The 16,392-nt window shown below is 39.6% G+C and overlaps 1 protein-coding gene across 1 annotated transcript in view; it reads right to left on the bottom strand.

Annotated features, from left to right (window-relative positions):
* The window catches only part of OXCT1 (3-oxoacid CoA-transferase 1), a 129,574-nt gene that overhangs the window by 64,799 nt on the left and 48,383 nt on the right, over positions 1-16,392 (bottom strand). The window contains exon 7 of the mRNA XM_065406515.1: positions 10,065-10,125. Coding sequence (XP_065262587.1) covers positions 10,065-10,125 — 61 coding nt within the window. The remainder of the gene's footprint in view (positions 1-10,064; positions 10,126-16,392) is intronic.

A 16,392-nucleotide genomic window follows, 5' to 3' on the forward strand; every position in this document is an offset into this window, starting at 1 on the left:
TATACGATATAAAGTCAATTGTGTAAATGAGATATCAGTTCAATTCCCAAGAACAACTGAAATTAGCTTTATAAATAATTAATAATTATAGACTTGTCATCATTATGCACGCCATATTTTGGAGTGTGGAATTGATCACCCAAAACTTTCCTGTGTAACTACTTTTTCAGAACCATATTAGATCTTGGGAAGTTACACTATAGGACTCTCGGGGCTCTTTTTCCTTAGAAGACTGTGTTCACTAAATCTACATATGGATCCCAAAATTAAATGTCTGGAGCTTAATGCTCAGAAAGCTCATACTCGGTTCAGAAGGAATCAATTTAAAGAAAAAAATCAAAACACACACGGAGAAACAAAACAAAAACTTTGAACTCCATTGTCACGTTAGACACAAATGAGTCTCACTGAGAAATAGCCAGAAAGGATTTGATTCACTATGAATTTTAACCACTTCATATCAAAACATTCAGTGCTCCAGCTGTGAAGTGCTAAATTGGACTCCTGTATTTAAAGGTTACCTTTAAACAGAGACTGGTTTATTATACCAAACAACAAAACCCCCTGAATTTCACTATTTCCCCTTTTTTTCCTCACTGCAGATTAGAAGCATGTTAAATAAGGTCCCTCTGAAAAATTTATGATTCTAAAGTTCAATTGTTTTAATCTGTAGATAGATTTACTTTATTCATTACATGGCAATTTAGGCTTTAGGAACATGGCACTAGGGGCCAGGAATTTTGGTTCTAGAAAGTGCGACTACTCATATAAGAATAGTTATATTTGTGCATAAGCTTTTTGCAGGATTGGATCATAAAATAATTTTTTCATCTCTCACTATTATCAATAAAAGCAATGCCATGGTTTGGCACGGACATTATGATATAATGACTTCCTTCAATCAGTCTGTTTCTGTCCCTCAGTGCAATGTGGTTCACTGTACCTGAGATAATAGAGCTCACTGACGTAGGTGGAATATTGTTCCTAAGCAACTGGAGAAACTATGCAGGGTTTAATGATTTTTATTTAATGCATTTTTATGAGAAGAACACTACCTTTTTTTTTTTTGTATTGTGATGTTTTAGATGGAAATGCGGTTTACCCTGGGAGCTATATTTAGCAATCCTGCCACAAAACAAACAAAAAGAATTGAGTACTCTGATCTTAGATATTCAGACAGCTAGTTTATAAACATTCTAAATACATCATCTATTATTATTATTTATATTATGGTAGTGCCCAAAGGCCCTAGTATGGATTGGGGCCCAATTGTGCCGGGTATTATAAAAACAAAGAAATAATATAGTTAACCCTTCAGGGCACGTAGAGAAGACAGAGAGAAGAAAATATTGATATCATTTCTGTGCATATAAATCCTTTGCTGCCAACTCATTCCTGATAAACTTTACTGGCACTGTCAACTAACATTATGATCTTTATATTACAATTAACTTTTAAGGTCAAATAATAGTAATAATAATAGCAAGGTTTTCAAGAGTGGAAGCCTAAAATTAGGCTCCCACATCAATATTTGGGAACCTGCCCAATTTTCAGAAGTTCCATTGACCTCAGAAGAGAAGAAAATCTTGGCCTGGAAGCACTAAAACAAAAACTTCATATAAAAACATTAAAGGCTAGAAGAGAAAACTGGAATTGGAGAATGTGGGCCAGATCCTCTGGTGGTGTAAACTGGCTGATGTCTATTGACTTCAGTGGAGCTATTCTAATTTACACCAGCTGAGAGTCTGGCCCAGTATTTATAATAACTAAATGTGAGAAGTTTCCACACTCAGTGCATTTTAACACTCTGAGGCTTCTAATTCAAACACTCTGATTATTCATATTACCACAGTGGCAAGGAGCCTCAGGCTAGGTCTACACTAGGGGGGGGATCGATTTAAGATACGCAAATTCAGCTACGTGAATAGCGTAGCTGAATTCGACGTATCCGAGCTGACTTACCCCGCTGTGAGGACGGCAGCAAATTGACCGCCGCGGCTCCCCCGTCGACGGCACTTACTCCTACCTGCGCTGGTGGAGTACGCGCGTCGATTCGGGGATCGATTGTCACGTCCCGACGAGACGCGATAATTCGATCCCCGAGAGATCCATTTCTACCCGCCGATCCAGGTGGCGGGTAGTGAAGACAAGCCCTCAGTCATGAGCCAGAACCCCATTATGGGAGGTGCTGTACAAACGCAGAACAAAAAGATTGTTCCTGCCTCAAGGACCTTACAATCTAGGTATAATACAAGAGACAACAGATGCGGAAAGGCAAGGGAGGAAACAATGAGACAATATCAGTCAGCATGATATGCTATGGTCTCCGCACAGCACCAGCACAGCCACCGTAGGCATCCTGACAAATGAAGAGTTCCGAGGAGGAATCTGAAATCAGATAATGAAATAGCTTTGCGGATGTTTACACGGAGTTCCTCCAAAGCATGAAGGCCAGCACAGGGGAAAGCACAAAGTGATAGTTTGAAAATTTAATACATGGAGGACGGAGGCTGATATTGTAAGTCAATCAAAGGCAGGAACTGACATCTCAATAGCAAATGAGAGAGGTGATAGGTAAGGTGAACATAGATAGGGTGGAGATAGGCTGCAAAAAGGTCTTGAAAATGAAGACAGCATCTTACGTTTGATATTATAGAGAAGGGAGAGCCAGAGGAGGGATTCAAAGAGAGAGGTGATGTGGTCAAAGCTACAGGCCGGGAGTATGAACTTTGCAGCAGTATTCTCAAATGCATATGAGCAAGGCAAGATTGCAGTTGTCAAGGCCAGAAAACAGAATGTTGCAGTAACTGAGACATGAGAAAAGAGTTTGGACAAGCGAGTTTTGGCTGTGTGTTTGGATAGGAAAGGCCATATTGCCACAATCCCCTAAAAAGTACAGCTTAGAACCCTAGCTCAATTAACAAACTCACAGAACAAACCCCAATCTTCTCTCTCATAATACACATGTACATATGGCATAGTTATTATAATCAATCAGCCCACAACTGCTGATATACAAGTGTATGTTACAGAAACAGGTGAAGATGTTTTGTTTAATACCAAACTCACAAGTGAAAATCTCTAAGGCAAAGTCCATGTAGTTTCAACTGATACTGCATCAAAAGCATGAATGTCACATTATTATAACAAAGGAATTTATCAACCCCAAAACAAAAAACCTAATGTGAGGAAGGAGTTAAAATTCAGTCAGCAGAAAAGACAGAAACTGCTGAGAAGCAAGGACATAGTTATCATGTATTGACAGAAACTAAGTTATCAGCTTATCGGTAAGAAAGAACAAAGCTTGTGACCATGGAAAGAGACAGTTCAGCGAGGAAAACAGGATCGGGCCCAGACAAGCAAGCAGGAATATTTCAGTAGCACAAATGGCACTGACAATTGTAAACAACTGATAAGCTTATATGGTCAATGCCCACCCAGTAACTTAGTTCTTAGTACAGAATAAACCCTCCCTTTACAGCCCACTGGATATCTGTAAGCACTCATCCCTCCCGCCCCCCCTCCCCGCACCCCGCCTTCTTCCCCCGCAAGGTAGTCATAGACGTTTGATGCAATTAGGATGACCTCTATATGTACGTACTGTTCTTATTTTTATCTTTGTTTGGGGGTCTCTCTTGACTTGTAACAATGTCTGTCTCTGTGTGTACAGATAAATGCAAATGAATTGATAAGACAATGTATATAACTGGCCACTATAGCACCATATCTTTGAAGCTGCTTGTCAGTCTTCCTGGTACCATAAATAAACCCCCTTCAGTATTGTCTGTGCTTGCCTGATTCTTGGGGGAAAGAATCTTTTTGCCTAACACTAACAATCAAGAAGTTTCATTAAAAATTTCCTGGTTTTCCATTGCAATTTCCAAAATTATCTCACCAGCTCTAGGTTTGACATGCCACAAATTGGCTAAGTTTCACTCCCAAACTTTGTGAACACGTTAAAGACTGAATTCTGTTTCCAATAAACCTTGTGGGGAATTAGATTTTGTAACAATGTCAGTTTCAGATGGCTTAGGGCTTGATTGGGAACATTCACAGTTTTGACAGCTGACTACTTCCACTCCACTCTAGCTGATATTCTCAGGACAGAAGGCACAATTTGCTGCAGAAGAGTAGGAATTCTTGCATAGAAGCACTCTACCTTGAATTCATGCTGCCGAACACAATCGACTAACATTGGTTTCAAGAAGTAAAACACACTGTGGGGAAAGTGCTTTTAACTACGCACACAACTCTACTCCTTCACTTGCTGCCAGGGTGAACCTTTGAAAAGTTGACCCTCACAGGTATATGAAGAAAAAAAGGAAAAGGAAGCTCAGACAAGTCAGGGGTCTTGGTTTCAAAACATCCTTCAGGTAAAGACAAGTTTTGTTTGTGAATACAGCCATTTTATTGATGTGCAAAGGACAGATAGAACAAATATTTCCAGGTACGTAAGTGGGTGACAAGAGCCCAGACTTTTTCCTGTGGAAACTACCTTGAACATCAGGATCCAGCTCTCTCAGCTGGAGTCCATCTACAAGAGCCAGGCCTTCAGTCCAAGAGCTCTTTTCTCCCTGCCAGTCTTCCTTCATTTGGCTCAATCTGCCCCTTGACCTACTTCTATGGCACTGCAAGAGAGTTAGTTCTAAGATGAGCTCTCTTCCACAAAAATGCTCCATGCCTAACCACATCTTGACTTCCCTTTCCCATTTGCTGTCTGGTAACCCAACAGCCAAGAGCTTCCATCCAATAGTACTCTGATTGCTCCACAACCTACCTTCACAAAGAAAATGTATATTCTTATAGTGGAGGAAAAAAGCTAGAATGCCAAACCCTTGCTACTCCATTCCCTTTCAACAATACAGCAAGTTCCTATCACAGAGGCATATGAAGAAGGGAAAATAAGGATAGGCCCTATGAGAGATGAAAGGAGGCAAGTCAGACACTATAAGAATAGGAAAAATAATAGTTATAATCAAAAAGTCTTCCTCAAAATTTGGTATTGCCCACAACTTTATAACCAACACTAACAAGAGTCCCCAGAGTTTGGGATTCCGTCCAAGACAGTTTGGGGAACATATCTATGTCAACAATATGATTGTGACTTAGACCATCCATTTGTAGCAGGGACTTGGCACACAGCGAACAGACACGGTTTGAGAAGTTGAAACAGGGTCATCAACAACTGAATACCTCTACACTGGGAAAACAATGAGGTTGCTCCTGATCAACCATTGTCTTTTAATGACTCTTTGCACAGCAAAACCCACAGGGATGTTGGAGCATGGGAAAATCACCAGAAGGAAAGACAGAGGAAAGTGTCTCAGCCTGTTTTTTAAAAAGAGATATGCCCTCTGAGCAAGGGGAGCCATTTCATAGCCAGAAACAGAGAGAGATGGCTGGAGGAGTGGGGAAAAGACTCTCAGGAGTGGTGAGGATTCGGAGGGGTGGGAGGGGAATTGTGTTCGGGTTTTTGTTGTTTTGGCTAGATTCGTCATTCTCTTACGTTGTTTAAGAGTAAACTGTGTTTAAAAAGGTCCTGCACAAAACCTGTGTTTCTTACTTTACCTGCCACAAGTCCCCAGAGAGTTCTACTCTAAACCAGACTGCTCAAAGAAGGGGAGACTCTGACCGAGTACGCATAAGCAACTAGGAGGGCTTGAGCTGTTTCAGCACTGGTCTTGGGAGCCTAGGGTAGTTGGACTGTGGAGTCCCCTATCCCAAGGAAGGCTTTCAGACCGGGAGTCTGCATCTGGGAGTGTGCCCTGGAGACCTGGAGGCAGAGACAGTGCTGGGCTCTGCCCAGACCCAGTGGGATCCAAAGGTTGGGTCCTATTAGAACAGCCTGGTGATGATCTGTTAGAGGGACTTGACCTGGATGTAACACCATCATTTGCCTTGTAGATGCCCACTAAGCTATGCGAATATCTAGATCTATAAAACAGGGGAAATGATCCTGACCTCCCTCGTAAAGTTCTTTGAGATCTACTGATGAAATGTGCTATCAGATCTTGGTATTATTGTGCATGCACACGCGTACACACACACACGCGTGTGCGCACACACAGAGTTACGGAAGCATGAATGGCAATTCTATACTTAAGTATCAGAGGGGTAGCCGTGTTAGTCTGAATCTGTAAAAAGCAACAGAGGGTCCTGTGGCACCTTTAAGACTAACAGAGGTATTGGAGCATAAGCTTTCGTGGGTGAATGCCCACTTCATCAGACGCAAGAAGACACAATTCTATACTTAAGGTTGTACAGTATTGTGAATTGCACTTAAAGAAGGACTAAAACCCAGTTTCACACTTGAAAGATTAAATTTAGACTCCAAACTTGGCACAGTAACTCTTCATTTTTTAGTAAAATATTTCCTAACTCATGCAGAGGAGACATTTTAAAATGTTCCCTTTCTCAGAATTAGTGAGGTTTTCTGAGTGGGGAATAGATCCACACACAGAGCTATATATGTAATTACATTGTTAGAGTGAGTATTTACATGTGAACATAATGAGAAGAAAATTTTAAATACAGAATGTAATACTTTAGGTGCAAGCATAGAAACAAATTGAAAGGGAACAGAATAAGCTTTAACTCCTCTGGCATTTTAGTTTCATTTCAAACCAGAAAGAACTGATATTGCCAACACTTTGATCATTTAATGATTTTTCTCTGCTATAGTTTAATGTTCATATGATCTATATAAATTATGCAGTTTAGTTAATACCTTTTTATGACCTTCAATACTGGTCATGTGCAAGCTGAATTAGAAATGATGCAGTCTAACTTTCTGTGCAGGACTGATGAGGGTGTGTCTAAGCAAAGATCCCCATAATCACACATGGTATCAGGTTTTATCCACGGATACTGTTTTACACCAAACTGTTCAGAAGAAATTTGTTCAAGCCAGTAAATACCTTGTGTATTTCCCTAGCAGGGACTTACAGTTAAGACATTTCTGATCCAGTAAAGAAACTGAAATGAAAGGATTGAAGTTGGCCAGAGGATATTTTTGGCAAAAAACAATGCTGAAGGACAATATCTGAAAATTTGCGCCAAGGGCTCTCAAGTCAATAGCTCTAGGTTGAGTATGTTACCACCAGTTTATATCCGTGATAATCTTAGTTCTCCTTCTCCAAAATCCTCTCTGAAAATAGATAGTTTAATTATTTACAGCTCTTCAGCATTAAACAATACCTATGGGTTTTTTTCCCTACACTGCTGCCAAATTCCCTCTCCCCTGAATTTTAAAAAAATAATTAAGGGTCTGTTCCTACTCTAGTTGAAGTCAATGTCAAAACTCCCACTACCTTCAACTGGATGGCAGAAGAACCTACATATTAAGGAATAAATTCTGCTTTCACATATTCATGTACAATGCTCTCTGAAGTCTTCAAAACTCAGCGGGAAATCTTGCAAATATAGGTTCTCATATGCACTGACTGATTGATTCCTCACACATTTCCTCCTTTTGGCCAGGGTGGAAATACTACTGGAAATGCTCTTCTCAGGGTATGATAGTATTCAGGCTCCTAGGAAGTGCAAAGGAATATGTCACCCATCCCTAATTATACCTCAATAAAATGAGAGTTTGTCTTAAAAGTGGATAAAAGTCAAACATATAAATATAAATACAGAGGGGAAGAAGCTAAAAATTATCTACAGCACCATAGACAAAGAACTGTATAAACTTATACAAATGTATAGTCTGTATTAATGAAAAAAATCCCAGTGACTCAAAAAAGAATCTATAAATACACAGAGATGTGCAACTGATTTCTGTCACAGTCACTTGCATTGCTCTTTGGTGATTATGAGTCAGAAGACCAACTTCTGGCATCACATGTCTGGATGCACAGAGGAGACAAAGTATCTAATTGTTCTGACTTCGGTTATGACAGTGGAATCTTTCCCACCCTCCCGTTTATTCTTCTGTAAAATTGCTGAAAAATAATGCAGATGTGCTATCTTGCATAGAGCACTGTCAGTAGTTGATGGCAGTGCAAGTGTTGAAGGACCCAAGGCAGCTATAGTTTATGACAGATCTAACAACTAGTCTTAAATGGAATTACAGCAGTGAGAAATTCATATGGTATCTGTTTGTTGAGAAGAAAATTCTGCCCCTTCATCTGTGGATAGAGAAATTATCCTGGCAGCAGAAAGAGGGGATGCAATGTGGGAATAGAAGAAAAGTCTCTGCTCCACAGCCACTCCCTAAATACCAATGCATAACAGGCAGGGACAGAGTAGGCTAGAAGGGACTGAAGAATTCATTGCTACATCCAGCTTCAATTTTGAAATTGAAAAACTTTTGTTCTGTGCTGTTCATAAACTGGCAAGTAACCGAATATTGTTTGCTTTGATTGAATTGCATGACCTTTATCCACTATTTCTGCACAAAACAAAAAAAGTTTCAGTTCCGGTTCCAAAATTTACTTTCCAGAAATGTTCAGACAGGCACAAATCTTTGCAAAAATCCAAAGTGGTGCAAACACAGTGTGACACGATGCACCCCTGTATTCACACCCTCCACACGATCACAATAATCTTCGTGCAAAATATCATTTGAGAACTCATAACTTGCTGATCAGTAATATCTTGGTAAAATGTGTATAGCAGCATTACACGTGAGGTTTTAAAGTTTTATGAAGTTAAAAGTGCACGTTCAAAACTCACGTAGCACCAACTTGGTGAAACAGACCAATCTTGAACAAAGGTGGGTATGTTTGCCTTAATTTGCATTTAATGAACATTGGAATTCGACTGCAAATTAGCAAGCAGAACAGAAAGAAAATGTATCACAAAAGTAATCTCTTCACTTATTTTGTTGGTTGTGGATTAATTTGAATTACAACAATACTTTATAGCAGACTAGTAAGCATACTGCATTTTAGTTTGTAAAAGTAATAAAATCTTAGTCACATAGAGCCCACACTATAGCATGCACAATTACACCTTTGCTGAGAGGTAGGGAGAGATCACTATTTTTTTTTTTCTGCAGACTATGTGGTTTAGCGAAATGTGGATTACGGAAGTTTTAATGTACATGCAGTCATCGGTTCCTGAGTTTTTCAAATTACTGTATCAGCTGAGCAGACAGGCCCAGATCCTGCATCAGATCCGTTTGCAGGCATTTCCTTCTGAAGTCAATGTGACTCCACACAGGTGGTTCTAAAATGTAAGATCAGGGCCAAAAAGCAAGGTTATATTAGCCATTGCCCACTTGTCTTACATGCATAGATTTATAGATTGCAAGGCTAGAAGGTTCTATTGTGATCATCTAGTCTCACCTCCCATACAACACAGGCTATAAAACTTCCCAAAAATAATACCTAGAGTATTTCTTTTAGAAAAACATCCAATCTTGATTTTAAAATTGTCAGTGATGGCGAATTCACCATGACTCTTGGTAAATTGTTCCTATGGTTACTTACTTGAACCATTAAAAATGTATGCCTCATTTCCAGTCTGAATTTATCTAGCTTCAACTTCCAGCCATTGGATTGTATTATGCCTTTCTTTGCTAGATTGAAGAGCTCATTATCAAATATTTGTTCCCCATGTAGATCTTTACAGACTGTTATCAAGTCACCCCTTAACGTTTTGTTTGTTAAGCTAAATCGATAGACTGAAAGAGCTCAATCACTCTAAGGCATGTTGTCCAATCCTTCAATAATTCGAATGGGTCTTCTCCGAACTCTCTCCAATTTATCCACATCCTTCTCAAATTGTGGGCACCAGAGCTGGACATAGTATTCCAGAAGTGGTGGCAAGCTTGAACCTGCAATGGATCTTGGTCGGCAGGTTATGCACATATGTTATAGAGTGATCAGAAAAGTTTTCCCAGCAGCGAAGGTAGAAATGCATAAGGCACATATCAAAGCTTACATAACAAAATAGTAGTTACAATGTAACAGTGAATCTTTCTTTGACCCATTGTTTTGTAAATTACTGCATACAATCAAGTGACACATTTCTTAGTTTAGCTTTAGAATTACCTGACAATACAATGATTTCACTCTGGAATAAGCAACAGTTATACAGAAAACATTGCTCATGCTTACCTCCACCACAGTTGTTTTGGCAGCTTTGCACATAGGTTGATTGAAGTTTCTTGCAGTTTTCCTATCACAGGAAAAGAAGGAGAAAATAATTAACAGTAAGAGTAAAATTATAAGCATATCCATTTCAGAATTAGGCTATTACAACATGTTCCTGTAAAATAAATGTTACACTATTTTCTTTCAGATAGCTGTGGATAAAATTGCTAATAGAAGAGGGGAGAAAAGAAAGCCATAACAGCATTTTATAAAAGGCATATGAAAATATGTTGCATTTTGCTAAATCACGTTCTTTACAGCTTTCCATGACTCTTAATGGCCACATTAGTTTTTGCAATTAAATATTCAACTGATAAACTCACTTATTTAATTGTTCAGAGCCAACAGCAGTATGCTCTGTGCAATATTCCCCCTGGTTGCACTAGTGCCTGTTGGACGAAATTCACTCCTGTGCAGAGGACCAGCAGGAAGCCTATAAACCGCTAAGGTCCCACGCATGACTCCAAAACATCACTTAGATCGCACATGGGAATCTCTGCCATGCCAATCCTGGGACTCTCTCAAACCAAGCCTGCCAGCTGTGACAAATTTCCCTATGTATTATTTTTGTAACATGGAAAAATGGCATCTAGTGTTTCAGTGAACATTTCATCAGGAAAGTTTTTCAGGTCCAGAATGGAATTTCTGGCCAAAATCAGACACAGAAAGAGTCAGTCAGTCTCCTTCTCTTTTGCCCAACGTACATGTCAGACCCAGGTTCAAGTCCCTGCTCTGTCCAGTTCAGAGCATTGACTCTGAGCATTTCACATCCTAAATACCAAGCGATTGGCTACTCTGGAGTCTCTCTGTCTGTCTCTCCCCCCCTCCCATTTTTGGTGAAAATTTTTGAAAGTTCTTGTTTTTGTTCCACACTGAAATGAAAACAAATTTTGAAACCTTGCAATGTCTGGCAAAAATTGAGTTCTTTTCTGACCAGCCCTATTTTCTAAGTCTTTTCTCATTGTCTCTTCACCCTATTGTTTCATGCCCATCACTTGCTTTTACCATGCTGAACTTTGGGCTTCCACTGCCCCCTCCTGGTTTTTTATGTTGTGCCAAATGCCTAGATGTAGCATGCACAACAGTTTCTTTCTGGTTTCTAGTGTAGTACAAAGATGGAGTGAAAACAACTTAACAGTCCAAGGCCAAATACAGAGATGGAAATTGTTTTATTAATATTAACCAGCAACTATAAAATCTCTGGAGGAGACTAAGGGAGAAAAAAGATATTTCATCTCATAGCATCTGACAGCAGCGTGTAGAGTACAGACACTGCATGTTCAGCTAGCAAGGGTATCAATAGTAGCATAGGCAGTGAGGCATAGTTTAGGTGAATAGAGTGCCCTGCGTTCCTGAACCCTCAGGTATACACCCTACATGGCTCTCTACATGCCAACGCAGTGCCTCCCATGTCTACACTGCTCTCCAGCTGCTGGAGCCTCTCTCTGGTGCCTCCCCAATGCCAGAGCTTTTCACCAAGTGAAATCTGCACACCAAAATGAGTGTAACTGCGTAACTAATGTACTCTACACACTGCTGTAAGTGTAGACAAGGCTTAAGGAAGTTGCCAAACTCATTTATATCTTTTACAGGACCAACTTCTGTTGCTGAGAGAGACAAGCTCTAATCAAAAGACGCTGGTCCAATCTGTCTCTCTAATATACTGGGACCTCACCCATTCTGTCTCTCTAATATACTGGGACCAACATGGCTACAACAACACTGCATACAATCTCATTTATGTAAGTTTTTACACCTGTGAAACTACTGATTTCAATGGCATTACTCCAGATTTATAGCAACATGAAATCAGAATTAGACCAAAAGTCATCTTTCAAAAGGTCCACTCATTGTTCCATTGAAAAACTGAGGTTTTACAATAACTTTCCAAGGCAAAATACCATTGAGATCCTTGGGTTTCCAAGGATTTTCTAGTGATATAGTTGATTCCCCATTAATTTTATTTAATATTTCCAGATTCTGAACAGCATTCCAGTATCAGTGCTTCTATCTGGTTCTAACCATTTGAATAGCACTCTGATAGTAACCTTGGAGTCTCCTTGTGATTGGGAGAGATTGATGCCAATGGTTTGGCGACCAAAGAACGGTTTGTGATGACAGTAAACTAACCCATATTTTCCTAGATATACATAGACCCACCCAGTTTAGAAGGATAACATTTATGTTGCAAGAAGAATTCCTTTTATTAGGCTTGCTATTTCAGTCTTTGCCAAACTTTATCCTGTTAATTATGCTAAAAATAATCATAGTCTGATAATGGTGATGTGGTAACGTTTTTAAATAGTGAAATTAAGGGAAAAACTTAAATTTGATTTCACCAGAATTTGAATGCTTTTTTGTTTTAAAAATCTGATCTGGAAAGTAATATTTTTACATAGCATTACATCAATAGGAGTCTGATAACATAGGCATTCTTGTTGATTATTTGGCCTAATTTCATTAGAATCTGACTAATGTAAACAGATCAATTTTCTATTAATCTTCTGTATTAAAGCATTATTATAAACAAACCTTGTATAGCAACACACAACAAATGCATCTCAAGTATTAAGTGTAATTATTGTCCAGGTGGTCCTACTGAAGTCAATGGGAGCTTTGCCATTAACTTAAAATAGGAGCAAAGTTTCCAGGCAAACAAAAAACAAGCAATATTAAGCACAGACATGGACAGACAATAAAAGGCATCTTAGTTTTAATATCCAGGTATCACATTTAGCAGGGAAAATGTTTGTGCACTAAAATGTACATTGAATTTTGGGAGTTTTGTCACAAAAAATAAAAAGTGAAAGAGAAATTTGAAAATGGTATCTGTGATGTAAAAATGAGATGCAATTCAAAAGGTTTCGCTCCAAGAAATCAAAAGTTTTCCAATATCACTGTGGAAAAAAAATACATTCACATAAATAGCTGCAGTGTGTTAAAAGCTAACAAAGTCAGGTGTTGCCTACGGGCTTGAACTCTCAACCTCATATCCCCAGCTGCTATGTAGCTTGTACATTCAATTACTGCACTTGCATACACATGCATAGTGTCCGATTTTTACTAGTTGTGTGGAAATACACATACATACAGGAGTGCACGAGTGAGCTTTAAAAACTGAATTGATAACATTCTTCTTGTTCAGACAACAGTTTCTGCAGTACATGTTCATTTGCATATCTATAGTGGGAGACTCACTGATCATACTAATTTGAAAGTTATGGGTTGGATTGGCAGATTTTGATTTTATATATAATTGTGATTGATGTTATCTATGTTTATTTTATCCTTTTTAATTTTTATCAATTTAAATTTCCACAGTTGCAGGAAATTATTGAGAGGGCAGACAATTATTTAACAATAGAAGATACTGAGATTCAAAAAGTTAAAGCTCGATAACCGTTAAAACACAAATTGTCAGCATCATGTGCCAAAATAGACAAAGTCAATATCCTTAAATCAAACTCTAAAATAAGTTCTCAAGAAGAATTGTTCTTATTTTACTGATCTGTAAATTTCAGTTATCATCATTGGAAAAAAAAATGTTAAGTTTGTGGGAGTGTGTACGGTGAAATCCATGCTTCCCAACAAAAATCTAATCTTTCCAACTCTAGTTAGAGGCTCGTTGTGAGTGACATATTACAATAACTGATCTCTGAAGATGCAGAAGGACCTTACGGTAGCATTCTCTAGAGGCTTACTGTTATAGGCACGGACCCAGACCATACAGTATTTTTTAACCTTCCTGAACTGCCAACTTCCTTAAACTTAAAGATACAAAGCTTCACAAAGGATGTTAGTAATGGAAGCATCTTCCTCCCTCACCCTTGTTTATTGCCCATATATCTAAAGCAAACATTTTAAAATGTCCAGGGTAGAGCATAGCTGTTAAGGCCATCTAGATAACAAGCAGACTCAACAGGCAACACATGCCAGCCAAACCAATAAGTCCATTCTCCTGGTTTTGGAATCTAAGATTGCTCTTGACATGCACTGAGGCTATCATCATGAATGCAAAAGGTAGCTGAAACCAGTTGCTTGTAGCCTATAATGGCCCTAAACAACTTGCATCCAATCTGTACACAACGGTGTTCAAAGTCATGCCAAAGGCTAAATTCACAAGTAGCAGAGCTCCCTGAAAAATGGGTCCTTGTGCTGGCGCAAAGCATCGCAGCGCCATGTGCAGGGGGGAGGACCAGCAAGGGCCAGAACAGCACCAAAACTGAGTGGTATTGGCTGAACAGGGAGCATGACCGGAGCACCTGGAATATCCATTCATATAGCAGCTCTCTAAGGAAGCTCCAACCAGCAGAGTTCCTGGGATGCACTAGTGAGAACTGAAGTTGTCCTTGCTATCCAGAGGGCACATCTACCCCAAGCCAATGAAATGAAATTCTCCTGTGTGCATCCTTGTCGTAGCTAGCACAGGAAGGAGTAATTTACACTCCCCTAGCTTAATCAGAGCCAAAGCTTGGAATAGTTGGTCCTCTTTAAGGCATTAGAATATTTTGGTCATTATCTTGGTTATGTTGCACTGTAATGGACATTGATATCTATTAGGGAGACCAGGCTTGTTAGGCAAAGGCTGTCTAGAAGTGTAGTCTGCTCAGTACATGTTTGGAGACAATGCAGCTACAATTTGCTGTATTGAACAAAAATGCTGAAGGCTACAAAACATTTTTTCAGCAATCCTGTCTCAATCCTTCTTCCTGGAAGACATGCTGCAGTTCAACCACACATTGTTGGGCTAAACACAGGAATCAGTTGGTAAAATATTACAGTTTATATGCAGGAAGTCAGTTTAGAAGATCACACTAGTCCTTTCTGGCCTTAAAATCTATTAAATATACCTTGATCCATCCTTTAGAGTGCAATAGAAGAACACTTTCACTTCTGCCCTTAGCCTCAAGGTGAGCGACAGTCTAACTGGGTGGCGGAAAGGTGGCAAAGGCATAGGGGATCCACTGTTAAAATGTGGCAAACCCCAACAAGCAAACTGCTCCTGTAGCCAGAGTCAGAGTCAATACCAGAAATAGTTCAGTTCATTTAGAGTGGAGGTCATAAAACTCAAGGCAATAATATGGGTGGAACGGACCCTGTTGGTACTGAAAACATGTCAGAATGGAGCATCAGGCCACACAGTAGGTAAAATAAATCTACTATAGTCTATTGCAATTTTCCCGTTGAGGTGTTCCTGGTAGGCCACGGGATAAAAAAATCAGTATCTGTAGTAGGACTGCTCTCTACTCTCAGGCTGAGGGATACCATTAGTTTACAATTAGGTTACTTGATCTGGCAATCTGCTTGTTGGATATTTGCAGAAAGGAGCAAAGAAGATCAAATCTTGGCTGAAGGTATCCCAGGCCTGATACCGTTTCCTAAACCAGAGATGTTTCCTCCTCTCCTCAGTTGCTGTCAAATGGGGAAGTAGAGCTTTCAGATCTCCTCTCCAAGTGAAGTATTCCTGATATTAACTGTGCTTCAGGAATGTGGGAGGTATAGAAGTAGGGTGCAGGGAGCAAGAGGGAAAAAGGAACATACAATGGAAAGTGGGAGACCGATACAATGCAGCAGAATGTGGAAAAGAGAGGGAGAATGGGACAGGTATATGATTGTGGAGAAAGAGGGAAAATGTGGGGGGCAAGCAAATGCTAGGGGAAAGATATGGGATTGGAGGCTGTGTGGAACATGGAGGGACAGGTAGAAGAGATAGAATGACAGCTCCCAGTGCCCACACCCCAGGGGGCAGGAGAAGGTAAGTGAACAGCCAACAGGGTGGCCTACATTTCTTTGTGTGTGCACATTTAAAGTTCAATGATCAACCAGAAACAATCACTCATTTGGAAGTGGGGGAGGGAGGGAAGCTTCCTCCTGGAGGCTCAAAAATCACAAGGCAGGCAAAAAACAATGCCATTGATTTAAATACCATGATTTTTAAGACAGACCAACAACTGCATGTTTCCTTTGGGAATCTGACTTTGTAAACACTTGGGGTTTTTTGCATTCCTTATTTCCTCTAATATTTAAAAGGGGTGGATTACTTGACTTTGCAGTTTACTGTAAGAAAGTGCGCTCAGCTACCACAACACTTACCTCTTCTTCTGTTAGCAGCAAAATAAACAAACAAAAAACTGTGTTAAACATAAGCAAATCTCTCCTGTTTAAATGGAAGAGAAACCACAGGAGCAATACAGCTGCCTAGTCATACCTTGGTCTCAGACTGTGGCTAAAGTTGTGTTGCACAGTTCTTTAAGGGGACCTAGACATAACTCAGAACCATACAGACCCGCGA

This window comes from Emys orbicularis, chromosome 6 (assembly GCF_028017835.1).
Source record: "Emys orbicularis isolate rEmyOrb1 chromosome 6, rEmyOrb1.hap1, whole genome shotgun sequence".
Lineage (NCBI taxonomy): Eukaryota > Metazoa > Chordata > Testudines > Emydidae > Emys > Emys orbicularis.